General features: G+C 36.8%; 1 protein-coding gene across 2 annotated transcripts; it reads right to left on the bottom strand.

The window, feature by feature from the left end:
- Positions 1–15,918: 15,918 nt before the first annotated feature.
- Positions 15,919–17,818, bottom strand: LOC142633735 (uncharacterized). 2 transcript variants are annotated; one of them, XR_012843953.1, is made up of 4 exons: positions 17,044–17,818; positions 16,676–16,848; positions 16,086–16,292; positions 15,919–16,025 (listed from the first exon to the last, which is right to left on the bottom strand). XR_012843953.1 is itself a non-coding variant. In XM_075807989.1 (3 exons), the coding sequence occupies exons 1-3, from the start codon at positions 17,686–17,688 to the stop codon at positions 16,145–16,147; spliced, it is 966 nt and encodes a 321-aa protein (XP_075664104.1). In that variant the 5' UTR covers positions 17,689–17,818; the 3' UTR covers positions 15,919–16,144. The 2 variants fall into 2 exon arrangements, 1 of the variants encoding a protein (XP_075664104.1); XM_075807989.1 differs by having other exon boundaries at positions 15,919–16,292.
- Between the last annotated feature and the right edge of the window lie 296 nt (positions 17,819–18,114).

Below are 18,114 nucleotides of genomic sequence, written 5' to 3'. Positions count from 1 at the left end.
GTTTATTTTTGTCTAAAAATGTGTTTTTTTAACGGCAAATTGAGAGGTGGGTTATGAAAGGCTAACGGTGCAAACCTCAGTTGGGCAAAGTGACACTTCTCAAACCACAAATAGGCAATGTAAATTTGAGCCAAACCACAGGCGGATTTACTGTATTTACCCCTATAAACTAATAGTTGTGGATATACTAACTTAATGGAAGCAAAACGAAGTGAAAAATTAAAAAAAAGTTACATTACATATTTAGTACATTAGAATTATCATTAAATTTGGAAAAATAGTAAGATGCCAACACACACACACACACACACACACACAGAGATTTATGAGTAATAAAAGTGTAGAAAAAAATAAAAGAAATCAAACGTCAATTTGAACCGTCAAATAGAAAACAAAGAGGCTGTTGGGAGGAGTAAAAAATAAAATAGAGATAACCTTATGAAGGACATCAAAAACTTTACTTTTTACTTTTATTTTTTATTTTTCTTGCATCTCTAATTTAGGTTAATGAATTTTTGTATTATTCAAAATTCTACTTTGGGTTTATACAATTTATTTTTGTGTTTTAAGTTGTTATCTTTTTTTTTATTATCTTTGACTGTTAAATTTTATTCTATTACATTATAAATATAGTTTATAAGAATATAATGTTATTCTATTACATAGCATAGCTAAAATAATTTGGTATTTATTGCTATACATTTAATTTTTACTATTTTTCTTTTCATCTTATTTTATTCAACATTTAAATTCAGCCACATCCTCTGTAGGGTCATTGGGCCCGGGAATATGTGTGGGGTAGCCCAAAAGTATTCTTTGGGCTAAAAGCCCAATCCGAGAACACTGAATGGTCCGAGAATGTATGAATGTTAACTCCTAAAGCAATACTAAATAGAAAAGAGATGATGTCTGAAGCAAGTATGTCCAAGAGTGAGTCCGAGGAAGATTATGTCCTCGGCTATGTATAGCCGAGGTAGGAGAATGGCTGGTTAACATCCACAAGTTATGTTTTAGAAAACCCTATGGGTAAGGGTAAACATGGTAAATATGGAAGATAAAAAGAAAAGGCGGTGGAATATCTAACATAAAGCTATTACCACCGCCCCCACATTGAATGCTCTACAATTGCTATTCTGGTCGCATTAATAGGGAAGTGAGACCTAAGTATCAAAATGGAACCTGGCTCCTGTCTCCAAAGACTTTAGGGGAGGTGGATGGGACAAGTATCTAAACCAGCAATCTAACCCTGACGTGGAGCATGAAGAAGAGGAGAATGAGGGGATATAAAATGGAGAAGGGATCTTGAGGAGAGGGGATCAGAAGAAAGGGAGAAAAAATACTGCGGACCTAATTATCCATAATTGTAATCTGTATTAGGAAGAAGTAATGTAGATCATCCTCGGCTTGTGTCCGATGAGAAGATTCTTTCATATAAACAGTTCCTTGTATATATCTTTGTGATCAAAACCCATCATTGTTGTTATCTAACATCACTAGAACCTAGATTTCAAACCCACTCTCTACAAATTTTATTGTAAATGGCCTTTCAGGCCCATTCCCTTTTGACTGTGGGTTTGGGCTTAAATTGTGTCCTTACAATTGGCGCCCTCTGTGGGAAATCTTGTGTTGTAGGAGGTTTAGCATGATGGTAGGCTCAAGTCCACATCGTACAGAGTGTGTGGGATCCCAGCGTGAGGATCACTCTTTGCATCTTGAGCATGAAGAAGGCCGAGAGGGTAGTGTACATACAATGCACACTAGCAGAAGTAGGAGTCATTCATGAGGAGGAAGCAGAGTTCCTCACGAGGAAAATACTAAGGCCATGCAGAAGGAAATTGACCACCTAAAAAAGAAGTTACGTCGTGAAAGGCGAAGGCAAACCCCTTCTTTCTCTGATCCCTCTTTTGAGGGCTCTAGGGATGACAATTATAGGCAGAGGTCAAGGACTCCCCTGGATGAGTCTTTCTCCTACGAGGAAGACAACTTGCATAAACGAAAGGGTAAAAATTCTTCTTCCAGGGGCTTGGGAAATTATGCCATAGGTAGGGCATTACATCAAATCTCTAAGTCACCCTTCACACGTAAGTTGGAAGAAGGGAGGCTCCTTTGGCACTTCACACAACCAGCATTCACCATTTATAATGGCCGAACAGATCCTGTGGAACATGTGAGTCATTTCAGTCAGAGGATAGCAGTACATTCTAAGAATGAAACTTTGATATGCAAGATCTTCCCCTCCAGCCTAGGACTTGTGGCGATGAGGTGGTTTGATGGCTTGAGGGCAGGTTCTATCAATTCTTTCAAAGAACTTACTAGGGTTTTTGGCTCTCGTTTCATCACATGCAGTAGGGTTTCTCGGCCCTTGGATTCATTATTGTCCATGGCCATGAGAGAAGGGGAAACCCTGAGAACATACTCAGACAGATACTGGGAGATGTTCAATGAGATTGATGGGGATTTTGATGATGTGGCGATAAGGACCTTTAAGGTCGGCCTACCTGCAGAGCACGACTTGAGGAAATCTTTGACCAAAAAACTTATTAGGAGCGTACATCGGCTTATGGATAGCATTGATGAATATAAAAGGGTTGAGGAAGATCAGCAGTAAGGTAAGGGAAAGGCGAAGGTTATCCCTCAGGAGAGGATGAATTTCAGGTCGGATAGATACAACAACAACAACAACAACAGGCCTGGGAGAGATTTTGCCAGGCAAGCTGGTCCTACCTCCCCTCAGGTGGTTAATACCGTTTTTAGGGAACCAGTGCAACAACTATTGGAGAAAATCAGGATTGAACCATACATTAAGTGGCCCAATAAAATGGCGGGGGACCCCTTGAGGCGCAACCAAAACCTTCATTGCCATTATCACCATGAGAGGGTTCATACCACTAAGGATTGTCGGACTCTATGGAACCATTTAGAGCAATTGGTTAAAGAGGGAAGGTTAAAGTAATTCTTGTATCGGCCTAATGGGCAGGGAAACCACTCAGGGGCGGTGAACCAGGGTAGAACTTCATCAAGGCCTCCTCTGGGTACAATCAATGTTATTTTTGCTGCACCTGGAAGAACTGGCTTTCATCCTTTCAGGGTGATGTTTGTGGCTCAAACCCTAGCCGAGGATTCTAGGGATGAGTCGAAGAGGATTAAAGCGAATATCCTACCAATTTTAGGTTTCTCAGAAGAGGACAAAATCGGGACTATCCAACCGCATGATGACGCTTTGGTGGTTACGCTGAGGATAGGGGGCTACGATGTGAGGAGGGTGATGGTTGATCAGGGTAGTGGTGCGGATATCATATACCCTGACTTGTTTAAAGGGTTAAACTTAAAGCTTGAAGATCTTACGGCTTATGATTCGCCCTTAATAAGCTTTGAGGGGAAGGTTTTCATACCAAAGGGGCAAATTAGGTTGCCTGTGCAATCAGGCTCAAAAGTGATAAACGTGGATTTCATTGTGGTGGACGCCTATTCTCCCTACACAGCCATTGTGGCAAGACCTTGATTGCATGCTCTGGGTGTCGTGTCCTCAACTTTTCATGTCAAAATCAAATTTCCGTCTGGTGATCAGATAGAGGAACTGCTTGGAAGTCAATCTGTGGCTAGACAATGCATGACGGCTGCAATTCTACATCAGCCTGGGCCGGAGTCCTCGGCCTCGGCTGAAGGAAGGCCATAGCAATCAATGTCTCTAGCCGCGACCAGGGTACCATCAGTAGAAGAACCTGCATGTGAGGAATTCGAGAAGGTTCTTATAGATGACGACCCTGAGAAATTCTTTCAAGTGGGAGTTCAATTGCCCCCTGAAGAGAAAGCGGGGTTGGTTATGTTTTTAAAGAAAAATGTGGATGTATTCACATAGAATGCTTATGAGGCCCCCGGGGTTGATCCGAATTTCATTTGTCATCATTTGAATGTCAATCCAGCTACAATGCCAAGGAGGCAACCACCTTAGCGTTCCTCTAAAGAGCATTCTGAGGCTGTCAAGGAAGAGGTTCTCAAGCTCAAAAAAGCTGGTGCTATTAAAGAGGTATTTTATCCTGAATGGTTGGCTCACACAGTGGTAGTAAAAAAGAAGAATGGGAAGTGGAGAGTATGCGTGGATTTCACAGATTTGAACAAATCTAAAGATTCTTTCCCAATGCCTCGAATAGATCAGTTGGTGGATGCTACTATTAGGCAACCTCGGATGAGTTTTTTGGATACTTTTCAAGGTTATCACCAAATACCTTTAGCTTTGGAGAACCAGGAGAAAAGTGCATTTGTCACTCCTACGGGAAATTACCATTATAAGGTAATGCCTTTCAGTTTGAAGAACGCTGAAGCTACCTATCAAAGGATGATGACAAGGATGTTTGAGCCAGCCGGGAAAGACTATTGAAGTATATGTGGACGACATGGTAGTGAAAAGCAAAGTGATTTCCACCCATAAGGAAGATCTTAATGATACTTTTCAGACGCTGAGGAGTTACAAGTTGTGACTTAATGCCTCTAAATGTTTTTTTTGGTGTAGGATCAGGTAAATTTTTAGGTTACATGGTAACTCACTGGGGGATTGAAGTTAATCCGACTCAGGTCAAGGCAATTAACAACTTGCACCCACCTCAGAATCCCAAAGAGGTTCAGAGGTTGACAGGGATGATTGCTGCCCTCAACCGATTTATTTCTCGGTCCGCGGACAAGTGCAGACCTTTCTTCTAGTTATTGAATAAGTGGAAGGGATTTGAATGGACCGAGGAGTATGCTTCGGCTTTTCAACAACTTAAGGATTATCTTTCACAACCACCCATTATGTTTCGGCCAGAGATTGATGAAGTTTTGTTCGCATATATTACGGTGGCTAATCATGCAATTAGTTTGGTTCTTATACGAGATGATAATAATATACAGAGGCTAGTTTATTACATGAGCAAGTCTCTGCATGAGGCCGAGGTGCATTATTTACTGTTGGAAAATGCAATCCTAGCAGTGGTGCATGCTACGCGTAGGCTTCTCCATTACTTCCAATCTCATACAATTGTTGTTTTGACTCAACTCTCTCTTAAGTCTATACTTCGGAGTGCAAACTACACGAGAAGGATTGCCAAATGGGGTACCATTCTACGGGCTTTTGATATCAAGTATATGCCTCACACCTCTGTAAAGGGACAAGTTCTTGTAGATCTGATGGCAGAATTTGTTGAACCCTCATTGGAAGAAAATGTTAAGGGATTGGACATGGATGAAAAATCAGTTGGCATGATCTCGTGCAAGAAACCTTCGTTGTGGAAGTGTATGTTGACGGAGCAGCGAATCAAAGAGGATTTGGTGTGGAGCTAGTTCTGGTGTCCCCTGAAGGAATTATTTTTGAGAAATCCTTGAGATTGGGGTTCTCGGCCACTAACAATGAGGTAGAATATGAAACTTTGCTAGTAGGGATGGACATGGTTCAAAAAATGGGTGGAAAAACAATGCAAATGTTCTCGGATTCACAATTAGTGGTAGGTTAAGCAGAAGGGAAGTTAAAGGCAAGGGACCCAAGAATGCAGGGATATCTTACTCGGGTCAAGTATATACAATCCAAATTTGAGTCTTTTTCTTTATTACATATATCCAGGAGTGGGAATACCCATGCTGACTCTTTGGCCACACTTGCAACATCCTCGGCGTATGGCCTACCTCGGGTTATCCTTGTTGAAGATCTATATAAACCCACTGGGACAAGTGGTAACACCATACGAATTCATCAAATTAGGGTGGGACCTAGTTGGATGGATCCTATAGTGTCTTTCCTTAAGGATGATATCTTGCCCAAAGAAAAGTCCGAAGCAGATAAGGTACACAGGAAAGCACCTCGATTCTAGCTGTCCGAGGACCAGAAATTATATAAACGCTCATTTTCAGGACCATATTTGCTGTGTATACACCCGGAAGCAACGAAATTACTTTTGGAAGAGTTACATAAAGGAATTTGCGGAAGTCACACAGGAGGAAGATCTTTATCTCATAGAGCTATCACACAAGGATATTGGTGGCCCAATATGCAGAGAGAAGTACATGATTATGCAAAGAAATGTGACCAATGTCAAAAATTTGCTCCCAACATCCATAAACCAAGAGGTGTCTTTAATCCTCTGTCTAGTCCTTGACATTTTGCTCAATGGGGCTTGGACATTGTAAGGCCTTTCCCAAAAGCAGTAGGGAATAGGAGGTGGATGCTCGTCAGAATAGATTATTTCACTAAATGGGTTGAAGCTGAGCCATTGTCAAATATTAGAGATACGGAGGCGAGGAAGTTTGTTTGGAAAAACATTGTCACCAGGTTTGGAATCCCTCATACTCTTATTTCAGATAATGGCCTACAATTTGATAATAAGGCCTTTAGGAAATATTGTTGTGATCTAGGCATCACGAATAGGTATTCCACTCCAGCTTATCCTCAAGAAAATGGGCAAGCCAAAGCCGTCAATAAAGTGATAGTCAATGGGCTCAAGAAAAGGCTAAATGATGCTAAGGGAAGATGGGTAGAAGAATTGTCACATGTCTTGTGGACGTATCGAACTACACCTTGAAGGCCTACTAAAGAGACACCCTTCTCTATAACTTATGGAGCCGAGGCTGTAATACCTCTGGAAACTGGGTTTCCAACACTAAGAATGAGCTCTTTCACCCTAATCAGTAACGACAACTCACTGGGAAAAGCCTAAACCTAGTTGAGGAAATGCGGGAGAATGTCATGGTTCAACTAGCTTACTATCAACATAAACTCAAGCAGGGGTATGATTCCCATGTGAGGCTATGGCCACTTGCACTTGAAGATTTGGTATTGAGGAAAGTTTTGGGTACCGCAAAGAACCCAGCATGGGGAAAGCTGGGGCCTAATTGGGAAGGATCTTATCGTATTACCTCGGTTGCGGGCATAAGGGCTTATAATCTTGAAGATCTTGATGAATATATTGTACAACGTCCCTGGAATGTAAACAACCTACGAAGGTATTATTATTATTAATGAAGGGCATTTGATCATTTCTATTCACATTGTGTTGACTTAGTTATCATATTTCTAAATATCAAACTAAAGCTTGGCCATGCCTAGCTCCTCGGACCACATACCTTGTATAAATTGATATTTTATTAAGTGTTGAATAGAACCTTAGTTATATCTAGTCCTTGGATTATCGACTTTGGGAAAATTGACACTTCAGTTCACTTTTTTAAGTGTCAAACTGAAGCTTGGTCATGCCTGGCTCCTCAGACCACATACGTTGTATAAATTGATATTTTATTAAGTGTTGAATAGAATTTTAGTTATGTCTGATCTTCGGATCATCTACTTTGGGGAAATTAACACTTCAGTTCACTTTTTTAAGTATCAAACAGAAGCTTGGTCATGCCTGACTCCTCGGACCACATATCTTGTATAAATAGATATTTTATCAAGTGTTGAATAGAACCTTAGTTATGTCTGGTCCTCGGATCATTTACTTTGGGGAAATTAACACTTCAGATCGCTTTTTTAAGTATCAAACTGAAGTTTGGTCATGCCTGGCTCCTCGGACCACATACCTTGTATAAATTGATATTTTATTAAGTGTTGAACAGAACCTTAGTTATGTCTGGTCCTCGGATCATTTAATTTGGAGAAATTAACACTTCAGTTCACTTTTTTAAGTATCAAACTGAACCTTGGTCATGCCTGGCTCCTCGGACCACATACCTTGTATAAATTGATATCTTATTAAGTGTTGAATAGAACCTTAGTTATGTCTGGCCGAGGATCATCTACTTTGGGTAAATTAACACTTCAGTTCACTTTTTTAAGTATCAAATTGAAGCTTGGTCATGCCTAGCTCTTCGGACCACATACCTTGTATAAATTGATATTTTATTAAGTGTTAAACAGAACCTTAGTTATGTCTGGTCCTCGGATCATCTACTTTGGAAAAATTAACACTTCAGTTCACTTTTTTAAGTATCAAACTGAAGCTTGGTCATGCCTGGCTTCTCAGACCACGTACCTTGACAAATTGATATTTTATTATGTGTTGAACAAAACCTTAATTATGGCTGGTCCTCGGATCATCTACTTTGGGGAAATTAACACTTCAATTCACTTTTTTAAGTATTAAAATGAAGCTTGGTCGTACCTGGCTCCTCGAACCATATACCTTGTATAAGTTAATATTTTATTAAGTGTTGAACAGAACCTTAATTATATCTGGTCCTCGGATCATCCACTTTGGGGAAATTAATACTTCATGCTATCCAAATATCTTATGTATGTTGATATTCTATTGAGCATTGGCTAAAATTTAATTATGTTTGACATGGATCTAAGCCTAAGTTTGCCATTCTGCAAGCAAATCTTGAGGACTCCCTAGATAGTGATAAATGGATAGAAGCCCATAAGCATCACTTAAAGCATTTGCAAGTATATTGAACATATTTATTACCTAATTCATTCCAAATTACTTCCTTATAATTGTTAATTAATTTATGAAAGGAAACAAACTATTGTTCTAGCGTGACAAACAATCTTCAAGTAAGATGAAAAAGATAACAGGTATAAATATATAGAAGGACAGTAAATTTGAAATTTGTAGTAGAAATAACTTTCTCTTTTTCATTGATTTGAAATTCTTAAAAAGTACATTTGCTTGCAAGTTGTCAAAATTACATTAAACAAAGATAAAGAGAAAAGCTGGAGAGAGGAGGAGCAATCATGGCTTCAGCTTTAACTTTAAAGGGCCTTTAGGATCTTTTGGAAGCTGAGGTTGCGCCGAAGAGTCAGCAGCTATCCCTTTGCCTTTCGGATCTTCCTTTAAGGTTACTGGAATTGTCGCTAAGACAAGCTCCATTGTTTGGTTAGTCTGTTTGTCCTTGGAAGATTCCTTGGGATTATTTGGAGGCTGTGTATCCTCAGGTGCCACCCCTTCTGTTGGTTCAGCATGCTTTAGAAGCTGACTTTCAATAGAGACAGGGTCTTCAGCTACATCACCTTGTTTATCCTCAGCTCCTTGAATGACAGTACCATCCTTGATTTGGGGAGGGGTAGAGGCTCAAATGGCTGGGGAGGGGTAGAGGCTCTGCCTTCCAAAGTGTGGAAGAGGCATCAATCCTAGCTCGGGAAAGTGCCTCATTCCATACTTGAAGGCAGTAATGCCTACAAATCTCAGGGACTCGAGCTTTGAAAGTTTCAATGGTCTCTGCCACGCCAACCTCATAACCCTCTTGTTCAGCTTGGTCCTTTGCCTTCTCCACCTCCTCTTTTGCTTTGATCGCCTATTCTTTAGCCTTGATGGCCTCCTCCTTTGCCCTCTCAGACTCCTTTAAATCTTTCTTAAGATCCTCAATCCACTTTTTATGGCAGCAAAGTTCTTGTCAGCTTGCCTAAGCTGCAATCTTTGGTTCTTAGCTTGCTTCTCGGCTGTTTTTACAACAGCATCCAAGCTGGACTTCTCACTCTCTGCTTTGCTCAGATTAGCCGTGACCTCTTGTAGTTTCTTCTCCTGTAGGTCAAGGATCCTCTGGGTGTTGCTGCGCCTTAATTCTTCAGCCTTGAAGGACTTGTACATACTAATGACGATCTCCTCTGCCTTGTTTTCTAATCCATAATAATAACAATAAAATATCACAATTAATTTTACAAAACAAAAACACGATATATATAGTAATTGGAAGTAGTAGGCTAGCCTACCATTAAATCTATCCAACAATGTTTTGGTTTTGTGAATTTGAATTTTATTACAGCACTTGCAAATCAGTGCCGTTGGTTTGGATTGATAGATAGATAAAGATAAACGGTCGTATCCTCTTTCCATAATCTTCCATCTTCGAGCTTCTCTATTGTTGCTCGCCATATCTGTGGCCATTGTCGGGCTAGCTGATGGGCTCACGTCATGATGAGCCTGTAGTTTTCAGGCAGATGGGTTCACGAATGATTTTGATTTTAGAATTTGGCTGAAACGGTATAGTTTAGGATTTGAGTTTTGGGTTTTTACTTTTTACATTGCAAAATGGTACTCTTTGGATAGTGCTAGGTCCGCTCTTGGTCTTCACTAAAACGGTACTGTTTGTTGATGATTTAGCAAAAATAAAACACGTCAGCATGCATATGTATCACTTAATGGTAAAAACTAACCGTGGGGTGTAAATTGCTAATGGAACCAAACTTTAAGGTGTAAAATCAAATTTCTAAAACGTTGGGTGTAAAATCCAAACATCACCAAACTTCAGGTATGTAATTTGCAATTTACCCTTTATTTTTTTAGAAACAAACGCACACACAGATAAGAGAGATGAAAAGAGGTTCTAACACAAAAACACATCATAAACTTCACTCGAAAGTCATGGTAACTTTTAAGGGAGGGTGATGCAAGTTATCTATTAGTGAAATTACATGGAGAGGGTAAGGGGTTAGTAATTCTTGTTTCTCAAAAGTTGTGTAGTATAACTTAATACTCATTGCTAAAGTTATTCGTCTCTCATTACTCACACAAGGCACATCATAAACTTGTCTCTCATTACCCATTCTTTTTTTCTTTTTTTGAGAAACAAACACACACACACACCCAAGGGAGAGGAAATGGGGTTAGTAATGGCAACGAGTTGGATTCGGGACGGGTTTCTTTATGCCCAAACCTGCCTCCATTACCCTAACCCGCTCCATTTAATAAATGGGGTTTTTTTTTAAACCCCCAAACCCGCCCCGTTAGGCCCTGTGGGCCCCGACCCATCATGCCCTGCCCAAAATCACAAACACAAACACAAATACAGAAATCACAAACACAAAAATTTTAGATTTATGATTTTCCCTTTCAAAATCACAAACACAAATCCTAACATAAAAACAAACACAGAAATCCTAATATAAACACAAATCTTAACACAAACAAAAAAATTTTAGATTTATGATTTTCCCTTTCAAAATTACAAACACAAATACAAATCCTAGCATAAATACAAACACAGAAATCACAAACACAAACACAAACTCACATTTAACAATGAAATGAATTGTAAATAATATTCATTGGTGAAATTTTTTTTTTAAAAAAAAAGTAAAACCTTGAGATTCACAACTTTAGCAATGAGAGACAAAATGAGCCCAAAAAAAAAAGAAAAGAAAAAAAGATGGAGAACGAGGTGGAGACACATGGAGGAGGGAGTGGCTGAGTGAACACAACTGTGAGGTTGAGCGAGGCCGTGGGGTTGTGAGCCTGTGCGAGGCTGTGAGGGGGGGCGTCTAAGTGAGGCCGAGAGAGGGTGGCTGGTGGTTGTGCATGAGAGAGAGAGAGGCGACTGAGTTTGGATTAGGTTTAGGGTTTGGAAAGAAGATTATAGGATACACACACCAGTGGCGGCTCTAGGAATTTTGCTTAGGGGGTCATTAAAAAATTTTAATAAAAAAAGAACTTGAATATGTTGAGTTACCGACAAAAAAAAAAAATTAATACACGAAGTTTTACAATTTCCTTATACAAGTATTCAAATTTTGAATTGTTATATGATAGTTCATTATGAATATCTATTGCCAATGTGAGTAGCTATGAGCCTATAATCATTTTATTTTGTTAAGTTTATCTATTTGTTATTGTTTGTATAAAAATATTTTAAACTAAATGATTAAACTAAACTCATTGGCTTTGTATTAATTATTGACGCACAAGACCACACCCATTCATACATAAAATTATACACTAGTTTCTACTTAATCAATCAAATGCTTGGACAATCACTGACTTTCAATTTTTTTTCTTGAATTTTACTAACTTTATAACAGAAAGTTATTATAACATAATAACAATACACAAACATGTAACAAACCATCTTTATTTCTTAATTATTAAATTATATAAATTTATATTATATTTATATTGTACACACAAACATCCACACACATTATAATTCACACAAATAACATTATTACAAAAAGTAATACACACAATCAATATTAGACACACTCACACATAATATAAATTTATAAAAAATAGTGACACTTACAATTCACATACACTTACTCTTTATTCTTAGAGTTGGAAATACTTGTAATAAGAGTGTGCAAAATTTAAGTCAGGATATGCAAAAATATTTTTAAGAAAAAATTATAGTATTAAACTAACAAAAATATATATTATATATATATATATATATATTTTTTTAAGTCAAGGGGTTCATTTAAACCCCCTGAGAATAGTGTAGCACCGCCCCTAATACACACACACACTTAGGGCATTTATGTAAATTTAATACATTCGGGTTGGATTCAGAGAGGGTTTTTATAATACCCCTACCCGACCTGAACCCGCTACAAGTTGGATTATAAAAACCTAAACCCGACCCTAATGTTTCATGGGTCAAGTAAAACCCAATCCATTAGGGTCGGGTTAGGTACCTGTAGGTCGGATTATATTTGTCATCTCTAAAAGAGATTCTAATACAAATGCACACTATAAACTCCACTAAAATTATTTGTTTATTTGGATCTTCATAATAGGGAATTTATTCCTTAATAATATCTATTTCTTAAATTGAGAAATAGTTATTCGTCTCTTGAAAGATTGTACTAATAGGTATTCTCTTTTTTTTAGAGAGTTTTAACCTATGGCGTCCGCTCCTGATGATGCTCTTTATCATCAGACCAAGATACCAATCGGTTTTTGGTATAAGCGAGGATTGAACCCCAGATCTCTTACTTAACCATCAGAGACTTTACCAATTGAGCTAACTGGAACCCACGTACTAATAGCTATTCTTTGGTGTGTAATAGCAACTTTTAAAATAAATATATTTCCTTTTCTTAAAAAAAATCAATATACTTTAAAAAATACAAACTTTCTAAATGAATTATCTTTTAAACTTTTTTCAAATGAATAACCAATGTTATTAATTTTGTTTGTTCCACCCAGAACAACTGAAAATTTTCATTTTGGTTAATTAACCAGTACGAATCACCTTTCAATTCTATCTTAATTATTTAAATTCTAGCTAATTTTGGCTCAAACTATTAAATATGAATAGTTATTCTATTACAACATACTTTGTTCCAAAAAAAAAATTTACTAATCCTATCGTGATCTGCATTCAAATCTACCAAACCCGTTCTGAGTCTATGCAGTGGTCATGGTTCACGTTATTGTTACCTACTACTATCAAGGCACCATTTTTTAGTTGCCAGTTGCCACTCAGCGGTTTGGATGTTTCATCACTTCTTGTGCAGGACTCCGCATTTAGTTTGAAAGATGAGATACCTCTTAGAGTGAATTTTTTTATATTATAAAATAATGACTTTGGAGTAAAGAAAAATTTACAAAATATTGAACAAGTAGCGAGATGACAGATTGTTAATAGTAGAAGATAAAGTAATGTTAATGGTTGGTTCACAAAAAAATTAACTTACCAACACATCTGTTACAAAAATTACTGTCTTTATTATCATTATTTTTATTATTAATCCTGATTTCCAAAGCTTGGACAAAGGAATGAATATGGACAACTCAATAACGGGCCAAGTCTCAAAGCTGAAAAGCCGTCTGGATCCAAAGATGTCGGTCTTGACGGTAAAAATATAAATAAATAAATCATTTTTGAGTCCAAACATTTGAAGCTTTCCACCCATGCAAAAAATCCATTACAATAACAAATGATGTAAATCGTTGAATAATGACATTATGCCTCAGCAACTCAACATCAAGTCATAAATCCAACGACACAGAAAGATTAAACAATATGAAGCATGATATCAGCTTTATTGCCGACATAAGAGAGAAAAGGAAATGGTTTAGGTGACCCATTACCCATACAATGATTCAAAGGGTAATTATGCACAATATTTTAGGCTACAAGGAAGGAATATCTAGAGTGCACATAAATACACATTGAGAGAGGGAGACTGTATAGAGACCTTAGTCCAAAGACTCCAAACCCACTTCCCCTACTTTCTGGATATTTCAATTAGAAGAGCGTATGGGTTTACCCAACCCACTAGGTTAAAAAAATCCAATCAAACCCAACCCATATGAATCGGTTTGGGTCAGGTTAGACCATGGATTGGACAATTTTTTTCTTTAATTATTAGTATTATTATTAAATTGAACATTATAACAATACCAATAAGAGCAAATTTATAACCAAATAATCATGAGCATAACACCAAACAAATACAAACTATATGAAGAGAATTTAGAGTTTGAGTTTTATTTAGGCAAAGAGGCAAAAAAGTACATAAAAATTGTATAAATTTTTTTAAATATATATGAAATATATGTCAGTCGAGTTAGACAGATTTATAAATTTTATGACCCGAACCTAACCCAACCCATTGTTAAAAAAAAAATTCACAATCCAACCCAACTCACCAACCCTTAAAATTGACCCAACCTTACGGGTTGAGTTGAATCGAGTCAATTTTGGCAGGTTCGCAAGTTCGCTACACGCCCTAATTTCAATTTCATGTTTGATTCATTGAAGATATTTTTGGGAAGCTTGCCTCTTTGGCTGCCAATGTTACAATGTATTACATAAATTTATTTTTTGAAAAAGACAAGAAGGAAAAGGCTTTTCTCTCCAAAACCCTTCAAACTCCTCATATATTTTTTTATTAGATGTAAATTTTGAAAATTTAACCATTAAATTGCATGTTTTTTATATTATTAACATGCATGTCAAATTTCGTTTAAACTAGATATTATTTATTATTCGATCCATAAACTTATTTTTTATTCATAATTTAAGATCACAAAAATTTGAAATTTAAACATTTAAATAATGGCGTAGTTATTGTTCTTTGATCTTCATGAAATTTCACAAGCACGGGGGATAAATAAGGACATGCAATCTAACGGTTAGATTTTCAAAATTCACTTCCAATAAACATGTATAGGAGGACTTTGAAGGGTTTATCTTCAAACTAATTTGGAGAGAAACTTTTGTCACAAGAGAATTAGAACAAAAAATGCCTAGGGCCATTTCTTAGAATGATCTAGACTTATTGGGGGAGATTTCAACACGTTGAAAAAGACATCAACATATGAGAGCAATGCTATATATACAAAAAATTTAAAATAATTAAATTGATAAATTTTTATTAGTTCTCATCCGAGCCTACCGCAAATACTACTTTTTTACCTACCACTAACAATCCGTCACATCAACAAAGTGTGAAATTTTTTATGTCTATAATATTTTGTATAATGTATTTTGTCTTGGAAAATGCTAAAAGAATTCATTTAGAGGAAATGAAATGAATTTTATGTGGGGCAGATTTGAGCAATTTTGTCACAGGCTACCCAATATAAATAATCATATGGTCTCACTCACTAATTACAAATCTTCTCCCCCACTCTATATTTCACCAAATGAATTTAATGTGGGGCAGAGGAAACACTTGAGCAATTTTGTCATAGGCTACCCAACATAAATAATCATATGGTCTCACTCAACGAATACAAATCTTCTCCCCCACGTTATATTTCACCAAATCAATCACAACTTGCCATGAAATTGATTTTTTTTTTCTTATTAAATTTTGGTTATTTTTTAAGTAAAATCAAATGAATACATAATATATTGTAATTGGTAAAGTATAAAATAAAAAAGAGTATTTGTATTCCTCACCATGGCATATCACATTCGAGTTGTTATGTGGTCATAATTTTTGGTACAACTCTCCTCCATGGTATTGTGACTAAATGTTTGTCAATTTCACCTAAATTTATCACTTTTTCTCCTCAGCCACGTAGTAGAGTACTAGAGTTGTCAAGCTTGTGATACTAGATTTTTTTATTAGATTCTTTGAAACAAAGTTCCATTCCATACTCAACTACGTCGAAATGGTCATTGAACTAGAAGACAGACTAAAAAGCCTCCAAAAGAAACGCGAAGATATTTATTCTATTTACGACAGTACGTTGTGACACTATGTAGATGACAAGAAACAGGAGATAATATAGAAAGTTGTAGTAGCAATTCACTTCTTACTCAAAAATTACAAGAAATAATTAACATTACTAATGTTAATTATTTCTTAGCTACTTTATATGTTACATCACCTCGGAGCTGATATTTTAGTAATGTTAATTATTTCTTAGCTACTTTATATGTTACATGACCTCGGAGCTGATATTTTATATTGCAAGAAGCAGACAGAGAGAAAGTTGAAGAATTAAGATTAAGAAGCTGCAGTTACAGGAGAATGGTGAGAAGCTCCTAGGAATACATGTGGTGGATAACTGTGCTCAGTTCCATGTTGATTCTCTTCATCCTCCTCTTCCTCTTCAGCATCCCAAAGAAACCGAGCATATGAAGCTAAGACATAACTGCAAACAGTAAAGAAGTTTAGATATCAAACTTGAACTTGAGCACCAACTATAAAAGGTCAACTAGAAAAGTACAGGCCACCAAAAAATAAAAAATCTCCTCAGCACCCAAATTATTGGAGCCCACTTGGAAAAAATATCCATCTGTAACAGTAATTTGGTTGATATAGAACTTTATCAAAGCTTTGAATCCAACTTCTAAAACAAATTCATCAAGAGCTTTCAATTTTTTCAAACTTCAGGCAAGATCTAACAATTTGCTCAAATAAAAGGCTTCAATTTTTACTCAGACAAGGAATTATATATTAATCCACTCACAATATAAGCGTCAAAATCTACTACTGCCAAAATCTAAAAGCAAGATAAGTTGAGGTCTTCTTTACCAATCGTTTGGGGCAGTTTTAACAGCTTGATCAAAATAAATCTCAGCTCGATCAGCATCCTTCTTTGTTTGCCATATCAAATCAGCAAAAAGAGACAAGACATTTCCATCACTTGGATTAGCCAGAATTGCTCTTCCACAATACTCCTCTGCTTTTCCAAAATCTCCACGAACCTATTCACATGTTAAAACAAATCATTAAATTCCAAACAAAAATTTTACTTTATATATTGGTCTCAGTGAGTTACGTGATCATTTTTTTTATCATTCCTAAATTTTTGTAGCAACCAATCAAAGAAAGTAGTCAAGAACTTAAATTCTATGAATAAATAAATAAATAACTGGCAAAGAAGCTCTTTTTTATATTACCTCTTTCAAGAATTTTGCATAGTTTCCAAGCAAAAGTGCATTGTCAGGGTATGCTGCAATCATATTTTGGTAGTACGCATCAGTGTTATCACTACCATGATTATTACTTTCAAAAAACCCTGAACCACCAACATCACCTCCATCTCCACCATCTGATCCTCTCCCACCACCACCACCACAAATCTTACCACCATTGCTCCCAACTCCACCACCCACACCCAGAGTCTGCAAAATACTATCTTTTTTCCCCATAGGAGAACCCTCATCATCCAAAACACTCTCACCCAACCCAGAGCTTGAAAAAAGTCTCTGAATTGAAGAAGATGAGGATGATATTGAATTGGGTTTTAGCTCTTGTTCTATTTCATCACTTTCTTTGACTATGAGTTTTGGTTGTTTTTTAAGGTTATGCGATATGGGGTTCTTCTTTTTGGGCTTTGGTGGGGTTAGGAAGTCTGATTCTGATGAGGCTTGGGCCAGCTTCTTTGTGGAGACATCAGTGAGAGAATGAAAAGATGATGATGCAGTTGTTAAGGAAATTGATCTGCTTCTTTGAAGCTGGACAATTTGGTCAGACTCCGGGGATGATGAGTCCTTGGAGTGAGGCAGCCATGAGTTTGGCGTTGAGGAGCTTCTCAGAAGCATGGTGTATGATTTCAGAGAGAAAGCATGGGACCGTTTAGTTGGAACTTACTAGAAGAGAAAAAATTAAAAAAAAGATTAAAAAAAAGCTTATAAAAGAGATGGAAGAGAGAAAAAACAAGAAAGGTTGTGTAGACAGGAAAAGGATACAAAATTTATAAATAAAAAAAAAGCTGAGGAAATGGGCTTTTGAGTATAAAAAAAAAAAAGAAGAAGAAAGAAAAGAAAAGAATGAGTAAACGGTGAAAAAGTACTTAAAACAAAAAAGTAGTAGTTGAAAGGAAAATGTTTAAATCTACAATAAAATATTTAGGGATGATATACTAAAGAGCAGGATTGGTAGATTATAACAGCCTAGTAAATATTATGTGATTTGGTGAAGTCAAATTTGTCATACTCATTCATATCTATAAATTAGTATATTATTCT

Source organism: Castanea sativa, chromosome 5, assembly GCF_040712315.1.
Source record: "Castanea sativa cultivar Marrone di Chiusa Pesio chromosome 5, ASM4071231v1".
NCBI classification, from domain to species: domain Eukaryota; kingdom Viridiplantae; phylum Streptophyta; class Magnoliopsida; order Fagales; family Fagaceae; genus Castanea; species Castanea sativa.
Note: the sequence above shows the minus strand (reverse complement) of the source record. Positions and strands in the feature narration are given on the sequence as shown.

Excerpts from the sequence above, each read along its gene's own strand:
- LOC142633735 (XM_075807989.1), bottom strand. The coding sequence starts at position 17,688 with ATGCTTCTGAGAAGCTCCTCAACGCCAAACTCATGGCTGCCTCACTCC. Across the intron at positions 16,849-17,043 it reads ATGCAAAATTCTTGAAAGAG|GTTCGTGGAGATTTTGGAAA; the intron begins GTAATATAAAAA and ends ACATGTGAATAG. Across the intron at positions 16,293-16,675 it reads AAAACTGCCCCAAACGATTG|TTATGTCTTAGCTTCATATG; the intron begins GTAAAGAAGACC and ends TACTGTTTGCAG.